Source organism: Lactuca serriola, chromosome 8 (genome assembly GCF_051521515.1).
Source record: "Lactuca serriola cultivar US96UC23 chromosome 8, Lser_US96UC23_V15, whole genome shotgun sequence".
Taxonomy (NCBI): Eukaryota; Viridiplantae; Streptophyta; class Magnoliopsida; order Asterales; family Asteraceae; genus Lactuca; species Lactuca serriola.
Window position 1 is genome coordinate 253,531,083 of NC_136415.1, and position 20,248 is coordinate 253,551,330.

Consider the following 20,248-nt stretch of genomic DNA (forward strand, 5'->3'; position numbering starts at 1 on the left):
AGAAGAAAAAATAAAACTAGTCTCCCTCTTGAAGCGTCAATCCAAGGTCCTTGTATGGCAACCCACAAATATGACAAGCTTCAACCATGAGGTCATTGAGCATAACTTGAACATTCTCCTGGGGAGCACCCCCATCATGCAAAAAAGATGGGGTAAGCAGGTGATAGGAACAAGGAAATCAGTATAGAGGTGGCAAAGCGGATGGATGCAGGCATCTTCCAGGAGGCAATTTTCCGTACCTGGATAGCAGGCCCAGTGATGGTGAAAAGCAATATGGATCATGGGGGATGTGCATTGACTACGCCGATTTGAATAGTGCTTGCTAAAGGATTACTACCCCCTCTCGGAGATAGATGAAAAGGTGTAATCCTTGGAAGTATTTCAGTTCAAGTGCTTCCTTGACGCCTAAATGGATATCATCAAGTCCAAATGAAGAGATAAGATGAGGAGAAAACAACGTTTCGTACTGATCGTAGCACCTTCAGCTATCGAAAGATGACATTCAGTCTAACGAACACCGGGAAAATGTACCAACGCCTGATTGACAAAGTATTTGAAACCAAATTAGTAGGAATGTAGAAATATACACTGATGATATGGTCATCAAAAGCTACGACAAAGCATCATTGCTCCATGATATCGAGGAAACCTTTCCAACAATGACGAAGGTGAAAATGAAACTCAACCTGAGTAAATGCACTATCGGGGTAGAGGAAGGCCAGCCCCTGGGTTATCAAATAACCAATGAAGGAATATCACCCAACCAGGCCAAAATATAGGAATTCTTCAACTCTAAAACCCCTCATAACCTCAAGGGAGTGTAAGAGATCAATGGAAGGTTAACAACACTCAACATATTTATAGCAATGTTGACCAAGAAAGCTCTCCCACTTTTCCAAATTTTGAAAGGATGCATCAACAAAAACCAATTCAGATGGACACCAGAGGCCGACAACGCTCTAAAACATCTGAAAGAAGATTTTCACTAGCTCCCGGGCATGGCAAGCCCCCTACCGTGGAGAAACTTTGCACATGTACTTAGAAGCATCCGACGAAGCTATATTATCGGTGCTAACCGTTGCAAGAGACAAGAGGCAATTGCCAATACATTGCATGAGCAGGAGTTATAGGGTCTCGAGCTTAATTTCCCAATCATAGAGAAGCTAGTCCTCGCATTAATATATGCTGCTAGGTGACTCAGACATTACTTTCAAGCTTACAAGATTGAGGTTCTGACTAACTATCCAATAAATCAAATACCATTAAGGCCAGAGAAGTCGGGACATCTAGTGAAATGTGCAATTGAACTAGGAAGGCATGACATATATTATCGATCACGCATTGACATCCAAGCTCGAGCATTGGCAAAATTTCTTGTCGAGATCCCCAACATGCTTAAGAACATTACAATGGTCCTCCCACTAGACCCCTCAGATTCGGAGGTAAGTCATGACATCTGGGTATTTCACACTGATAGAGCTGCAAGAAATGAAGGGTTAGGAGCATGCCTAATCCTCAAGAACCCCCATGATGATGAAATCACATACGCCTTGTGATTCAAATTCTAGGTTTCTCGTAATGAGGCCGAATACGAAGAACTTCTAGCAAGGCCTTCGGCTAGCTCAAGAAGTTGGAGAAAAACGAATTGTAGCTCTCAGTGACTCTATCCTCATTACGAATCAAGTTAATGGCCCATACGAGGCCAAGGATCAAATAATGCAAAGGTACTTCAACACAGTGCGAGAATTGGTGCAATCGTTCAAAAGCTTCTTGATCGAGCATATTCCCCATGGAAAAAAAAACAAGGGTCGATGCTCTTAGCAAGCTAGCCTTGACATCGTTCGATCACCTAACCAAGAAGGCCTTGGTGGAAATTCTATTCGAAAGAAGCATTGATAACAAACATGTCAACGTTATCACGTCAACTCTATATTGGACCATACCCTTCGTAGATTATCTATTGCATTGGATCCTCCCTAATGATCCCACAGAGGCTAGAAGGATCAATATCAAAGCACCATAGTTCGTTGTAATGGGTACGTAATTATAAAAGAGAGGATACTTGTGTCACACCCAAAAACCGAGAACGGCGGAAACATTCTGGGGCAGAGGACATCATGTAATGTTTCACAACAAATGTAAAGTAGTAAACAAGCAACAACATCATCCATTGCATTAATAGTACAAATTTTAATTACAAGTGTGTTGTTTCATAATATAAGACAACATAATGAATCATCAAAATAAAAGATGAGTCTGAACTGCTCCGTCTTCACAAAACCTGGTTGTCGTACCTGTCTATTTGTGACCTGAGAATACAAGTTATTTTGAAAGCGAGTATCAGCCAAAAAGCTGGTGAATTCATAAGTATTAAGGTGTCTTTGATTTGTAAAACTTGAAATGAAAGTCTTGACATTATTTTGAAAGAAAGTTCGTATAAGTATGTAAATGTTTGTAAGAAATGGAAAGCGTTTGAATGACCCTAGAAATCCTTATGATCCCTATAAAAGAAGTCTTCTACCAAGACCCTACTGTTTTGAAAGTAGTCTTCAACCAAGGCCTGACTGTTTTGAAAGTAGCCTTCTACCAAGACCTAACTGTTTTGAAAGTAGCCTTCTACCAAGACCTAACTGTTTTGAAAGTAGCCTTCTACCAACACCTGAATTTTTTGAAAGTAGTCTTCTACCAAGACCCGATTGTACGACTATTATTATTAATATAAGAAATTCTATCATTTGGTACTAGGATACTCAAATATAATTCACCTCATCGGTTATGTGAATGAGTCACAAGATAAAGGTAATAATACAACTAACTTATGTATTATCCTTTTATACTAGGATAACTAACAGTGTTAACTAAAGACATTCGTAGATGTACATTTACCTCTGTAGCTAACAGCTGGGTGTAGGAATAGTTAGTCCCTTAAAGTATACCTGTAACGGTATCAACCGTAGACATCCGTGGATGTGCGTTTACCTCTGTAGCTAACAGAGATTCTAGGAATGGTTAATCCCGCAAAGTATCCTTTGTAACGAGGATATAAAGTCCAATCTATCTCGTCGATTATGTGGTTGATATCACAAAGTAAAGATAAGAAGGAGAATTATATATAATAGTATCTACATATATAATATGTAATAGTAACTCGCCATATAGTATATACGTAAAAGTATTCATGTAAAAGTATTCATGTAAACGTACTCATGTAAGCGTATCTATGTAAATGTACTCATGTATCATGTAATGTACTCATGTATCATGTAATGTACTCATGTATCATGTAATGTACTCGTATAGGCTCATGAATGAACTGACTCTTTTGTGATTCCATGTACTTGGAATAGTAAGTGGTATCTCCTAACTATACCTATAATAATTACTAACCATGTACGTGTATAATCTAAGGTATGCCTTTGCTACCCAAAGGTACTGAACTGACTGAGGAAAACTTTTATGTCTCTGTATGTATACATGATATATAACTGATCGTTAAACGACCTTCGGACGGATACCCGATACCCTACCAGACCACATCCCAACGGGGAAAAGGAAATAAAGCGGGTTAGCCTTCCTAAGTCTTTTAAACATTTGTTATATAGCTATACATATACAAGCATGCATTTGACAATATAAAAGCATATAAGGAGTTTTATAAAACCTCTGAAAAAGATTAATACCTAAGAAAAGATCGACTTGATGTCAGTTTATAAAACGGTTTTTGAAAGTATTTGTTTGTCGAAAACAGTTTAAGTATAAAGGAACCTTTGTTGGAAGCACAACTATAACAGATTCAAAAAGGAAACATACTGTTTGTAAGACACTTTCTAAAAGTGTTTTAACATGTAAAAACGTTTGAGAAAAACTATTTGAAGTACATATGAAATGTTCGTTTGTTCTTGTATATGAATGTATCTCCTTAAAATAGTATTTCTAGTATGTAAAAGTTCGTGATGTTCTCTTAAAACTATACCTATTATAGTTTTCTAAAAGTGTGTCTCGTTTGTATAGTAATCCCTAGTGAAATGCTCACTTGTTATGAAAGGTATAATTTTTGTAGTGCCTAAGATGGACACATATACATACAGTATAAGCAAAGTGTTTGATTTATACATATATAACAACATTTTTCATTTCAAAAGATATGATGTTATCGTGATATATTTTGCATACGAAAGTTTCCCTATAATAGTTATAAATCACATATGATTCCGTTGATAAAAAGTGTATAATGAAACTTTATATAACACACGATAATAATCGTGTGTTTTACTTGTATCCCCCCCTTAAAAGCATATAAAAGCATTTATAAAACATTTAAAATGTAGGGGTATGAACTCACTTGATTGATTGAAGAAAGCGAGACGAAACCGAGTAGAACTTCTACTCGAGAAAGCGGATTTCTCGGGTTTCTCGGGGATCTCGGGAGCGTAAAACTTCCTTCCCAACTTGGATATGAAAATCGGAACTTTGGGATGGCTCCGAGGGTTGAAACGCAGAGCTTCGGCACGAGAAAGGGAGGAAATGAGCCAAAAATGGCCGGCACCCTCGCATCCCTTTTATAGTGGCTGGAGGACCTCGGTACGCTGGGCGTACGAGAGTACGCGGGGCGTACTCATGCGTCATGCATGACTGTATCCTCGTTCGAAGCATCGGAGCAATGTGGACGAGCCGGAGCCTAGCATCCGAGTATGCTGGGCGTAACTTGGATTGGTCCGATGACTCCTCCTTCGGATAATACCGGATTTTGAATTAAAATTTTATTTTAATTATTTAGTAAACTTCAAAAATTCATATCTTCCTCATACGAACTCTGTTTTCAACGTTCTTTATATCCACGTGTAGGTGAGACTACGATCTACAATTTTCGTTTAGACTCCGTTTTCTAATTTTGACTTTATTTTAAATATTATATTTTTAATAAGCCGGGGCAGGAAAAGTCTGTTAAAATTCCATAACTCCTTCATCCGATGTCTGTTTTCGCCAGACTTTTTACCGTTGCGCTACTATTGTTGAGACCTTCGCTTCTCATTTAGTTTGTGTCGGCAAAAAGTCCCTCGATCTCTATTTCGAGTTTTTAGCTGTCTACTGCTATATCCGTAACTTAGAAATATCATAACTTCTTCATACGAAGTCAGATTTGGACGTTCTTTCTATGTACTTTTACGGTTTAATGATATCTAAAACTTTCATTTAGATACCTACGGCTAAAAATTATTGTATTGAAAACGTCGCGTTTTACGTCTGTCAGTGTTGTCGGTTTTGCCGAGAATCTTCGGTTGGTCATAACTTCTTTGTTATAACTCAGATTTTAGGGTTCTTTATATGTTCGGAAACCTTGATACGATTCCTACTACTTTATTTAACCCAAATAAGATTTTAGGAAAGTTAAATTTTGACCTAAAATTGACTTGTGTTCCCTCATATTGTCTCGAAATATCGAGTTGTCACAACTTGGCACTATGGATAAAGTGGATAGCAAACGCCAAACGACGATCTCTTTTGGAAGAAAGCCACGCCAGGAATGTTAGAGCACTTGAGGGTGCACAGACACTCACATGAAAAATACTCCACCTCGTGGTGTATTAGCCTGACATCTATAAGGATATAGCCAAGCTTGCTAAAAAGTGCCCGAAATGCTAGGCCTTTGCTCCCTTCCAAAACCAAACCACCATGCAACTTACCAACATCAATAGCCCCTCGCCCTTTCATCAGTGGGGATTAGACATTGTTGTTCCATTTCCCACCGCCCCAGGAGGAGCCAAATTCTTGTTGGTCGTTGTTGACTATTTCACCAAGTGGATTGAACCCGAGCCCCTGACGACTATCACGGTGAGACAGATGATAAAATTCATGTGGAAAAACATCCTCACATGTTTCGGCACTCTAAGTGGTGCGATGAAAAATAGATCCATCACCGGTTTACCTCGATAGCACATCCCCAAGCCAATGAACAAACCAAGATATCAAAGAAAATCATCGTTAATGGCCTTAAAAAACGTCTGATGAGGTCTAAGGGGCCTGGGTAGAAGAATTGTTCACAGTGCTCTGGTCGTATCACAAAACGTGAAGATCCTGCACTAGGGAATCACCATTAAGTTTGACATATAAAACGTAAGCAATTCTCCAACCTGAGATTTTGGAAGGATCACAGCAGGTGACTGGCTTTGAAGAAAACACCAACGAAATAGGGCGATGTTAAGACTTAGACATGCACGATGAGAAGTGTGAAACTAACAATTTCGCCAAGCTGCCTACAAAGCCCACGCTAGAATTACTACAATAGGTGTGTGCGAGTGAAGAATTTCAAGGAAGGAGAATGGGTTTTGAGGAAGAATGAGTACAACCATGCACAATATCATGGGAAATTAAGTGTCACTGAGGAAGGCCCATACAAGATTATAGAAACACATCGAAAGGAAGCTTATGGTCTAGAAGCACAAGACAGGAGGCTCATCCCCGGAACCTGGAATGCGCAGAGTTTGTGCTGGTTTTTCTCCTAGAGTAAGGAGAAAAGAAAAAACAAGGAATGCTAAGGATGAGGGCAATGTGATCTAACTCCAAATGAATAATCACACCCGTATCAAGTATCTCTAGTTTTAAGCCCACTTTCCTACAAATATTTAGTCATTTTTATTCTCAATAGACAAATTTTATATCTCAAAAGTATTATCAATAGAATGATGAAAATTGACTATTTCAAAAACAGTTTAGATGGTTATTAATATCCAAGATTGGCATAATTTGAATAAGAGGTCATGAACATTTACCAAGTGATTACAAGGACTGGTCATCCACATCACTTGAGCAAAATCGATGCAACGATGTAACCATAGGCTATAAAGGCTCATAACCTTTCCCTAAACATGTCGATCTAATTCAAAGGACTATTACCTTTACTTATGACATGAACAAAGGCTTTAAAGGCTTATAACCTTTCCCTTGATACAAAATTACCTAAGTCGTAAATGCCTCGAGGTGATGATCTTGACTTAACTTGGACAAATAGGACCAGAGTGTAAATCTCTTAGACCCAAGAATTAGAACAAAGTATTGAAAAGTTAATTGTAAAACCTTACTCAAAAGGAATACCTTAATAAAAAAATGAACCAATAAATGTTCTCATGAGAAGGCTAGTGGAAGCCTTGACCAAAAAATACAGGTTCATGAATCTAAAAAGGACGAGGCCCGAGTTTACTAGAGCAAGCTCTTGGGCTAAAGCTGAAATATTACAGCTAAGAATGAACAACTATCATCAACCAAAAGAAAGCATACTTTCATTCCTAAAAAATTGCCAAATGAATGGGAATTACACTCAACAAATTCCTAAGGAAAACACTCACAATTATCAGTACAATAAAAAAACGACAAAGCATTCTACCCCAAATGCCAACACTAACCTTTGGGAAGAATTAAAACCAATAATGGCCAACATAAACCACCTTGGATGAGAAGTAAAGAACCTTTAAAACATAAGCAACCATAATATAAGCACGATGAGTAAAGATGTATTGTTTTCTAGACATTCCCTGGACTTAAGTAAAGGCTCCGTAGAGCCACAAGCAAAATAAAATATTGTTCAAATTTGTTTCTTAAACATAAAACAGGAGAGAAAGGATCACTTACCAAGAGGACTATAGAGAGGAATGCATCGCTTGGGTTAGCTCCACGATAACGCTAGGCTCCTTAAGGGTAAACTTGCCAGTGGCAACTTGCTCCCATACCACCTGCTTGCCACCTTCCACGCCGATGGCCATGCATGCCACCTTCATTTGTCGGACCCCAAGTGAGATTTTAGTGCTCTCAACCACCTGGTCCAATATGCTAAAGACGCCTTTCTAGAAAAACTAAGCCACATATTTCTTCAAAACCTTCCTCTACGACTCCTCTGCAACCAACTGTTCGCCTTGCAACTTCACTCTCCTCTTGAATGCCTCTTTTTCTGCCTCCAAGCCGTCTACCCGCTGAGATATGCGCTCCACTTCCACATCTAAACCCATCAAATGATCCTCAATAAATGCCTTCTTCTTAGCCAACAAGTCGTAACACTCCTCGAATTTGCATTTTTGGACTCAAGGTCCACCACCCAATCCCTCAGCTCATGACATTAAGCCTTCACCGTAGAAAACACTGCTAAATCAGAGAAAACGTAACATAGGCGCCCGACTGTATCCACCAACTAATGGGCAACCTGGGCTACCGCGTATTGTAAGTTGTTAGCCATATGAGAGTTGGAAAGGAGCTTCGATACTTTTATGGTGGCCAAAGGCAATGCATGATGACTCCACTCGTACATAACTAAATGTTGCATAAGTAGAGACTTACGACTGAGATTCCACTTCGGGAGAAAAACATTGGGAGCTACCAAAGAAGAAGGGGAAGACTCAAAAACATCATTGTCACCCACTGGAGACAACGTAAAACCATGCAAAGTTTGGAAGTCAACTTCCGGCTCTCTCCCAGACTCAGCACCACCAAGATCGGTGTCATCCTTCGGTTCTTCTGGCATACCTGCTAGATAGTGTAGACACACCAGAACGAAGATTACATCTTAGAAGCGCAAGACGGGAGGCCCATCCCCCAAACATGGAAGGCGAACATTTTATGCCATTTTTAATCCTAGAGCTAGAAGAAAAGATAGAATAAGACACAGTAAGGGCGAGGGCAATGTGATCTAACTCCAAGTGGATAATCACACCCTAATAGTTAGCTCTTGTTTCGGGCCTATTTTTGTGTCAAAGTTTAGTTATTATTCAATATTGATATCATTTCAATAAGTGGTTGGGCACATTTACCAAGTGATAACAAGGACCGATCATCCGCGTCACTTAAGCGAAATCGATGCGAGGAATCAACCAATAGGCTTCAAAGGATCATAACCTTTCCCTAAATGTGTCAATGTATCTTAAAGGACTATTACCTTTTCCCGTGACATGAACAAAGGCTTTAAAGGCCCATAACCTTTCCCTTGATATAAAAATACCTAAGTCCTAAATGCCTCGAGGCGACGATCTTAGCTTAACTTAGATGAGTACGGCCAGAGTGCAACTCTCATCGGCCCAAGACTTAGAGCATAGTGTTAAATGGTAACTACAAAAATTTGCCTAAAGGTGAATACCCTAATAAAAGTGAACTAGCCAAGGTCCATAAAAAGGCTCTATTGCATTTGCCTATAAACGTAGGCTAATGACTCAAAGAGAGGACGAACCCTAAGCTCGAGAGTACGAACTCCCGGGCTAAAACGTAAAAACTTTGGTTAAGTATAGATCCTAAGTTGACAAAATAGATAAATTTCTCTTATCAAATGGAAGCATCCTTCGAGTCTTAACACACTACAGAGCAACTAAAAATCACTCCTAATCAATTCCTAAGTCTAAGACAAACCTTTGGAAAGAAATCCTTCCAATGGGAAACCATTAGTGAATAAATCTAATGGGCCAACATAAACCATCTAGGACCAAAGCAAGCAAGTTGAAGGAAAAAAATAGCCCACTAACTTTACAAGACAAAAATCAGTCTAACTCAGTGACCGCATGCTTCGACCTCGCTCAACAAAATAGACTTTCAGAATAAGAGTTGTGGCCCAAACTCACTCGATTTTTTCATAAAAAAGGAGGGATAAGAGAAGCACACTACTGCTGCTACTCTGGGAAGCGTTTCAAAACAATCACGATAGAAAATTCGAATCAACTTACGATTGTTTGCATTGTCTTTTCAGATAACCTCTTCAGTGCTACGACTGTCAGAGTGCGCCAACAGCAGGCTAGCGAAACAAAGCTCGGTCTGTAAAGCATTTGCAAGGGACTCGGGAAGTGTGCACTGTTGACCAGTTACTTCAAGTTTCCCCCAGGGCATAAAAGTATGACCTGCTACTCGGAGCTAGTTAGAGATCTCATCCCCTCGTCGGGGCATTTGCCTTTTCCTCAACAATTTTTGTATGAACAACTTTTGGATGTGACTGAGAGGCAAGAATCATGTATCAAGTACGTTGCATTTGCTTTATTGTAACTTCGGATCTTGGCACAACAACCACGCCAAACAACAATCTCAAAGGTTGTATGGTGTGGTCATGCTTCTTAGCAACCTTGTCCTTGCATCTTATCGACACCATTTGTCACATTAGAAAGCCTTGTTGTGCATAATATTAACAAACTTTCTCTGTATAACATTAGTAGTAGCCTTGCTCTAGATAACATCATTAGCAACTCTGCTTTACATCACATTACCGGAAACAACTACATTTCATCACATCGACCATATCATACTCTCTATAAAGAAAGGAGTATCAGGTCAACCAATGTCGTATAAGCTCATATCAACCTCATCCCGCAACACCACGTTTCTTGTGGTCGAGGTTCAGTCGTTTTTTTTATCTCTTCAATGCATTGTCGCTTCGACTGTATACAATCCAATGTCATTGGCCGCACACCAATCACAGCGATTTAGGGGACTTGTTGACATACATTCCATTAGCATGGCATTGACGTCAAGTCCTAGCACTCGCTTGTCAAAATTGCTTGGCGCCCTAGGCGCTCTTTCCCAGCTCCTTGGTAGTTGGGCTAAGTTGGATTGGACCAAGGCCTAACCTAACTCTCCCATAACCGAATTGTACCCTATAAATAGAATGCTTCCTCCTACATGAAGAGGTGGCCTCTAAAGGGCTGAAACCCTAGACCCTTTCCATGGACCAAAAACACTAAAGGCATCAGCCTCCATGGCTAAACATACACCGAACAAACGATGATGGTTCTCTCCGGCTAGGTAGATGTTGAGTTTTATTTAAGAACTAGTTTCAAAAACTACAAATAATGGCAAATGGAAGACTTGAGTTTTATAAATAACATAAATATTTTATCGCCCGCCAAGGATTAACTTACAAGTAGTAGAAAGATATAAAACACGGCCATAGAAGGAAGATGAAGCAACAACCTTTGATGAACTTAGGATCCTCTAAGGGATGCAAGGAAGTTGATGGAGAAAGGTTGGACCATCGAAACACCAAAAATGATCCAACTTGATTAGAATGGTAGTACTTATCACTATTAAGCTTAGAACAAGATACCTAAGTATATGTTCCAAGAGAGTAAAAAAAGTAACAATTTCTTCATGAACTCAAAGCTAAAGAAGAGATGGATATGGAGAGATGATGCTCTCAGCCTTTTGCAAGAAAATAATGATCCAAAATGCAAGAGTGTAATCTACCTAAAGCTTACACTTATTCTATAGGTCTTTATCCAATAAGCACTTTAGACAAACCTGTCTCGTGCATGCACCATGATTGATTTCTTTTGGTTAAACTAAAGGGAAAGCCATGCCTCTTTTCTTTGACCCTAAAACCGAGCATAAATTTAAGAAAAGAAAAGATTGGATTTATATTTTATAAACTCAAGGTTTATAAGATATAAACTTTGTCTTTTGCTAAAAGACAAAAGGCTTACCTAGTCCAAAATGTTGTACATGACTTATTAATTCATACCTTATGAAATAATGTGTTACTTGTATTTTAAAATAATTATTTCCTTGAAATAAATATTATCCCATTTTATTATAAGAGTTTATGAATATTTATTAAATTCAATTTTTAATAAATAATCAATTGCATCAAGTTGTTGTTAGTGTGACCCTTAGGATCACATGTTATTTAGCAGTATCATTTTAATATGAATCTTGAGCATACTAGATCTTTCAATCTCCCACTTGTGCAAGACTCATATCAAATTGATATAGACAGTGATGAATGTATATCAAAATTTCACTGCCTCAAAAAACATATTAGATAGTACCATTCCATCAACGCCCGATTCCCTAGAAGCCTAAGGCTACAATTGGTGTGTAAGGTAAATTTATCAGTTATCCCTTTGCTATAGACATCATGTTGAACATGAGATATAGATCGCATTCAATCTCATATACGTGTTTAACATTACATCAGGCTTTAAATGTCTAACTCTAACCGAATAAGAGGAACAAATCCCATGTTGACTACAAACGCCTCTTGCATGTTAACGTCACACCCGATAATAGTTTCTATAACTGCCTGTTTAAAGAAGAGTATTTAACTACATCAAAGCATAAAATTCTCCGGACTCATGTCCCATATATGTATCTTAGGTGTTAAGGATATATAGATATTACCTTTATTAAGTATCATTCATGAAATCGATCCATGAATTGATCTCGAACGGGTCAATCGAATACTCGCTCTCTAGCAAGCACCTATGAAACTGGTTACAAGACTTTGTCAACCATTCCAATTCATATTAGTCTTACTTTATTACTTTTCCCATAATAATAACGGACTATGGATTTAGAGTGAATAAATTTACTCATGGATTAAACATGTTAATAAAGAACACAACAAATATTGAATGAAAAGATCATATGCCATATATATCGTAGTCACTGAAATAGATAATGTTATAATGTCCTAATACTCAATACTAATACATAGATCAAATCCAATAACTAGAATAGTAAAGTCCTATTCCTTGAGCATGACCTTCAAACTTGGCTTGAGGAAGGGGCTTCGTAAAAGGGTCTGCGAAATTTGATTAGCGTGAACTTTACGAATACTAATTTCATGTTCTTTAACTTTATACCGGATGAAGTTGAATCTTTGCTACTATGTCTGGTCTTCTTGTATGATCTGGGTTCTTTTGCCAAAGTAATATCACCCTCATTGTCATAGAAAACGTCTAGGGGGTCCTAAATGGTAAGGACTACCCCTAGATCCCCATTGAATTTTTTCATCCAAGTAGCCTCTTGTACAGCTTCAGAAGCAGCAATGTATTCTGACTGTGTAGTGGATTGTGCAACAACACCTTGCTTGGAGCTTTTCCAAGATACCATATCCCCATTGGTAATGAACACATATCGTTATTTCGATTTGCAATCATCTCGATCTGTTGTAAAGGAAGCATTAATGTAGCACTTTAAGCTTAAGACATTGAGATGAAATTAGTACAATTCCATACACCATAGTTACAAATTAGTACAATTCCATACACCATAGTTACAAATTAGTACAATTCCATACACCATAGTTACAAATTCTCTCTTAGAGTTTTCCATGTTGAACCGTTTTAACACTTTTTCAATATATGTAACTTGGCTTAAACCTATTAATTGTTTTGATCTATCTCTATAGATTTTGATTTCAAGAATGTACTATGCCTCACCTAGGTCCTTCATTGATAAGCACTTTCTAAGCCTAGTCTTTACACCTTGTAAAGTTGTAATGTTATTTCCCATGATTAATATGTCCTCCACATATAGGACCAAGAATGTCATAGTGCTCCCACTAGTTTTCATGTAAACACAAGATTCATCTTCATTTCTAATATAACCACACTTTGTGATTTCATCATCGAAACGATGATTCTAGTTACGAGATCCTTGTTTTAATCCATAAATGCATCTCTTGAGCTTACGCACTTTATTAGGATGATTTTTGGTCCACAAAACCTTCGGGCTTAACCATATACACATCTTCTTCCAAATTCCCATTTAGAAAAGATGTTTTGACATCCATTTGCCATATCTCATAGTTATAATATGCAACTATGGCAATTAGTATCATAATAGATATAATCATAGCGATTGGTGAAAAGGTTTCAGCATAATCAACCCCATGGTTTTGAGTGAATCCTTTAGCAACAAGTCGTGCTTTGAATGAGTGTAAATTAGCATCAATGTTAGTCTTATTCTTGAAGACCCACTTACTTCCAACATCTAGCTATTGGGAAGAACTTCAACCAAATCCCAAACTTGATTTTTTTCTCATGGATTTCATCTCTGCATTCATGGATTCAAGCCATTTGTTAGATTCGGGATCTAACGTTGCATATCGGTAGTTGACAGGCTCATCAACATTCATCATCTTGAAGCACTCGTCAATGATAAATCCATATCTCTAGGTTCATGAGGAGCTCTACCGGATTTGCGAAGGCCTTGTGTTTCAATAGGTTGAAGGACAATGATCACTTCATCTTCAATAACCCCGTGTTCAGTACTAATGCGAACTAAAGTTGCATCGGGTTGAGGTTCTTGATCTTTTTTAAGTTCCAGGTGCCTCCCACTTTGTGACAACCCGAAATTTCCATTCGGTCAAACCCTAAAAGTCAGCTACTTCGTATCATAAGTTAATGTCATTATTTCTTATTTTTAGGAAATATAAAGTTCGTTTGATTATTTTAATATTATTTTTAAACGAACGGATGAATGAAAGTGTCGTCTCGGGTATTGAATTTCAAAAACCGCAAACACCTGGCCTCTTAGAAGTTCCCGGCCAAACTATTTGGTTTGGGTCGAAAAATCACCCAAAAATCCATAAACTCATGCATATCCATGAGTTTACTCCCCAAGTCTAAGCCATTTGTGTTTACTCCCCTAATATCAAAAGAGTAAACTCCAAAAAGGATTTCAAGTATCATCCTAAATTTCATTCCAAATCTTCAAACTTGTAACTATTCTAACCATTTCAAGTTAGTAAAACACATAATCTAGTGTTTGTGCATCTAATCATCCACTCATTTATGCATTTTTTCTAGATTTCCATAACACCAAGAACACCAAGAACACACACTAAGTGTTCTTGGCCTTTTAGCTCAAATCAAGCCTCCTAATAGTAAGTACTTCCATCCTTGAGTGTTATTAAGCTAGTATTACATTTAAACATCAAGAAATTATGCCAAGAACACAAGGTTAGAGGTGTTCACGGTCCAAGAATGTTCTTGGGTCGTAAACACCATAAATGGCACCAAAGTGTGCCTAAGTCCCTAATATAAGTCCTAGTTTGATGTATAAGCCATCCTTGACATGTTTAAACCTTCCCTTATTGTGTTTAAGCCTTGAAAAACATCAAAGACCAACATTTATAGGTGTTTACAGTTTGGGGATCTCCCAAAACCGTAAACACCCTAAAGTGTGTTTAAGTAGGTCATTTTCCTTCCTTAGGCCTAAAAACTAGCTTATACATTTACCTAGTTCTGTTAAGGACTTGAAAACATGGAAATACCCTTTTCCATAAGGGTTTATGGTAGTAAACCCAAAGGGAAATGTCCATGAGGCCGTAAACTCCTCCAAGGAGTGTTTTTGTTGCCCTAGTCCCTTCCAAAGGCCAAACCACCTAGTAGAAATGCTTCAAAAGGCTTGTTGAACCATAAAACAACACATGGTCAATAGGAGTAGAGTTTACGACCATAAACTCTAGATTTTACTGCTGTAAACTCCCTAGGTTATCACCATCAAAACCGTAAACTCCAAGGGAGTTTACCCTTAAACTCCAAACACACTAGCTTTGCCCTACCAACACTCGGATGCAATCCTTGTGATCTTTAACACTTGAAACAAAGTGTTTTCATGTTCTAGAGTGTCCCAACTTAATTTATTAGTTATAATTTGGCTAATTAGTTATATATATGTTCATTATATGATAACTAGGCTCGTGCGTGTGTACAAGTCTTCATTTGTCACCTAGCACTGTACCCGACACTTCAATCCAATCCACTCACCACAAGTGAGTTCATACCCCTTTAACTAACCGTTGAAATACTTTTAAATGCTTTAGTGAGGGGAATACAAGTTGAATACTTATAGTTATTACATCAATCACATGTGATTAATAACTACAAAACCAATGATTTTATTACTGTTCAAACTGTTTTACTTCAAACTGCTTTACAAACTCTTTTACTTATCAATTACTTTTACTTAAACTCTTTTATACTTCTTATAAATTGCATGCCTGTATATGTATAGTTATATAAGCAATGTTTAAAAGACTTAGGAAGGTAGTCCGCCCTATTTCCTTTTCGCGCTTGAGATGTGGTCTGGTGGGATATCGGTTAGCCTTCCAAAGGTCGTTTCAATATTAATTATATATCATGTGTACATATGTAGTCATAAAAGTTCTTCCATATTCATGCGTACCAGTTACATCATTAGTAAGTTACCATCGGGGTGGCATAGGATAATACTTATACTATTGCTAGATCAATGAGTCAGTTCATTCATGAGTCAGTACTTATTACTACGAGAACATATACATTACATTACTATGAGAACATATACAACTGTACTAGTAAAAGAACATATACAACTATACTAGAAAGAGAACATATAGAATGATACTAGAACGAGTAACAATACATTACATATACATGAATATGTTAACATTGTGATCCACTGTATCGGAGCATGCCTTCAATGTCATGGCCTGAGTTGTAGCCAGAGTCTCTTAGAGGGAGAGCATGAGTTTGTGTATAGATCTATGCAGGATTGACTATCCTACACCTTGCTGCTAGCTACAGCCGGACCTGTAGGTCTGCGGGTGCCAGACGTCATACATTTTTACGACCTACATTTGTCGTTGTTACCTAGTCGATAGTATGTTACAATTAATCACATGATACCTTAATATAAATCCGGTTTAAGGTAGTTAGTACAATAGTAGTTCCTATAATACAACACTATAGTACTACAATAATTTACCCCTTTACATACATTTAGTGATCATTTCACTTAAACATTAATGTACAAACTATATTTTGTTAATGATAGTTACACTTGGGAAAATTACACACTTTTACGATAAACGAACATACAAAATAGTTATGCCTTGGTAGAAGGCTACTTTTAATAGAAAATATAGGTTTTTCTGAGAGATTCAAACGTTTTGATACAAACACCGACACTAATGCTAATAAACTCTTTCAAAATAACTTCTATTCTCAGGTCGTCAGTAGACAGGTACCGAGGCCAGCTTTTGAGAAGATGAAGCGCATCCAAGACTCATCTTATTATTTTGATTTACTTTTTGGGTGTCTATAACTGTACGGAACACACTTGTATTAAAATTATATATTTAATGCGATAGATGATGTTGTTTGCTTATTTACTGTTATACTGTGTTGTGATACTTTACATGACGTCCGCCCCAGAGCATTTTTGCCGTTCTTGGTTTTGTTTTGTGACACACTTGCCTCATCCGTTAGAAACTTGTTCTCTAAGAATTTAACCTTTCGTGAGATAAAGATCTTATTGATGGGTTTTGAGCATTCTAACACTTCCTAAGTGTACAGGCAACCCTAATAACCTTGGATCCATGTTTGTCTAATAATCATGCAAAGTTGTTTTTCCAAGGTTATGAACCTATCTAGCATACATGGGGTACAATTTTCTTTGTATAAAAGATAGACTACATACCTTGTTGTTGAAAGTGTTCCTTGAAACCTTGTGAGCCTAGCACCTCAAGTGTGATGCCTTAAATGCTTCACACAACACCAAATGCAAAGAATAAACTTGAAAGAATGCTCTAACACATGCAAAATCGGCCAAGCCCTCTTATTTGTTAGTGTAGCCGATTTTGGGGAGAGTTACATTGCTTATATAGTGTGTTGCATTAGGTAAACCCTAATGTTCCATGACTCTTCATTTCTTGATCCATGGGTTAACTCCATGGAGCATCCATGGAGCATCTTATGGGTGGAACCCAACTTGATAATCCATGGAGCCTCTTAGCCCACTATATAAGATATGGAAGATTTACATAATCTACCCATATATTTAATTAGTTATCTTTTGATCACTTAATTAATTCTTGATCAAAACTAATTAAATAATATTATTAATATATTAGTACTTATAATATATTAATAAATCATATGTGTTATTTCTCTCATTTAGTTTATCCAATTGCATGGTGCCATGCAACCAAAATGGACCATGTCGGGTCGGGTCAAGTACTTACCAGAAATAGTTATGGACTTAGACACCTTATCCAACACTTATTCTCACTAGGAATGTAGATATAATATTCTAAAGAATCTTTAGATCTTAGCTCATGTTTGCTTGAACTCTGTTGTCTGACATAAGCTTCACAACCCCAAACTTTCAAATAGGATAAGGTTGGAGCCCTTCCATACCACATCTCATAAGGTGTTTTGTTTATCTTTTTATTTGGTTCCATATTCAAGATACAAGATGCGGTGAGTAAAGCATAACTCCGAAATGATAAAGGAAGAGTACTTAAACTTATCATAGATCAAACCATATCAATTATGATTCGATTTCTCCTCTCAGAAAAACCATTAAGCTGTGGTGTTCTAGGTGGAGTGAGTTGTGAGATAATCCCACGACTCCTTAGATGGTCTCGGACCTCTTAGCTCAAGTACTCGCCTCCTATATCTGAACGAAGGATTTTGATTGGTTTATTGACTTTATTTTTAGCTTCACTTTGAAAAAATTTAAACTTTTCAAATGCTTCATGTTTATGTTTCATCAAATACACATAACCAAAATGACAAAAGTCGTCAGTGTAGGTGATGTAATATCTTTCACCATATCTAGACATTGTTTTGTAGGGATCACATACATCAGTGTGTATGATGCCTAATAAAACACTTGCGCTTTAATTTGTTCCAAAGAAAGGGGATTTTATCATCTTGACACATAAAAAATATTCACATATGTCAAATGACTCAATGTCATTTGCCCCAAAAGTCCACTCTTTTGGTGTTGAGATATGCTCTTCTAGTTTATGTGTCTAAGGCGACAATGCCATAGATATGTCTGGTTCAAATCTTGTTTGAGCCTTTTGGTGCTAACATGATAAAGGGACTTATTGTTTGAGGTGTCATCTAGGTTTAATTCATAAATTCCATTTATTGGTCTAGCCTCAAAGTAGAATATTTCATCCAAGAAGGAATGAATATTATCATCAACAAATTTAAAATTAAAACTATATTTTCTTAAACGGGAAACTGATACAATATTGATAGTAATAGAGGTAATGAAACACACATTCTTTAATGTTAAGTACAAACTAGATGGTAAATACAAATCAAAATGTCTTATTGCTTTGATCGCAACCCGTGCTCCATTGCCCACATGCAATACAAATCAAAATGTCTTATTGCTTCTGAACCCCTAGAACGAATTACAAATATGAGTTCCAAAACCGAATTCATATACCAAGTTTTATATGAAAAAGTAAATAGTCCCATTTCAATCATGAAAATGGATATACTTTGAAGGGCCTTCCCCAACCTTCTTCTTCAACTCAACAAGGTACTAAGGACAATTCCTTTTCCAATGTTCCACGACACCACAATCAAATCATGTGTGATCTTTGGCAACCTTTTCCTACTTCTTTGGTGGTGGGTTTCGGGGAGCTTTTTTTTTCCCTTTGCCCTTGTCAGCTTCTAGCTTTCCCTTGAAGTTCTTGCCTTTGTTCTTCTTGACTTTTCCTTCCCTAATCATGAGCACTTGGGTGGTTTTCCTTGGGATATTCTTCTCTGCAGTTTTTAGCATCCCGTACGACTTAGAGATTGGTTTCTCCCACACATTCATGTTGTAGTTCATGATGAAGGTATCATAAGACTTTGGCAATTAGTTCAGAAATAAATTCGTGGCAAAGTCTTGTGGATATGGAGTGCCCAATCTCTCTAGTTGATCCAGATAGCTTTTCATCTTGAGAACATGTGTTATCACATTTCCACTCTCCTACATTTTCATGCCATGGAGGGCTCTCAGAGTTTCGAACCTTTCAGTTCTAGCTTGCCGACCAAACATCTGCTTGAGATGTTCAATCATGTCATAGGTAGTAAAGAGTTCCAGAGCCCGCTGAAGATCGAGAACCATAGTGGCAAGTGAATCATCCACATGCTTAACCCATGCATCATGTGCAGCCTTTGGAATAGAGGGTGGTTCATCAGGGTTTTGATTTTCAAGGACATAGTCTTTCTTTTCTTGTTTAAAAATGATTCTTAAATTTTTGTGCCAATCTAAAAAGTTTGAGTGGTTCAATTTTTCTTTCTCGAGAACTGATCGAATGTTCATTGGGTGGTGGTGTGTTACAGTAGTTGGTGGAGCCATCTTCAAAAGTTTAACAAAGTCTTCATTCAGTATTTATTTCTTTAAATATAATACCCTTTTGTTTGAAAAAACATTATTTATTTAAAGTATAGGATCCAAGCTACAAATCAAAAAAATGGTTAGGTCTTATTTATCCAATTCACTCAATTTTAACAAAGTAAATAACTTGTATTAATTACACCACTTGTAATTCTTAGATGTATGACACTTAACAATCCATTTGTAAATTTGACATGTTTGGTCTCATCTATGCCTTGGAACACTCTCACTTAGGTGACATTTATCAGAAGAGCTTTCAAATCAAGTCATCCAATTAGAGAAGGTTGTATAATTGGTGTATAACTTGGTTAGAGAAACCGCAAAATACTTTGGC

General features: G+C 37.4%; 1 protein-coding gene across 1 annotated transcript; it reads right to left on the reverse strand.

Annotated features, from left to right (window-relative positions):
* Window positions 1-19,503: 19,503 nt before the first annotated feature.
* LOC145068034 (uncharacterized) lies at window positions 19,504-19,875 on the reverse strand. The gene has a single exon (XM_079015036.1). It carries the CDS (start codon window positions 19,873-19,875, stop codon window positions 19,504-19,506), a length of 372 nt encoding a protein of 123 aa, XP_078871162.1.
* Window positions 19,876-20,248: the final 373 nt, after the last annotated feature.

Bases quoted from the DNA above. Each gene is read 5' to 3' on its own strand.
- LOC145068034 (XM_079015036.1), bottom strand. From the start codon at position 19,875: ATGGCTCCACCAACTACTGTAACACACCACCACCCAATGAACATTCGA.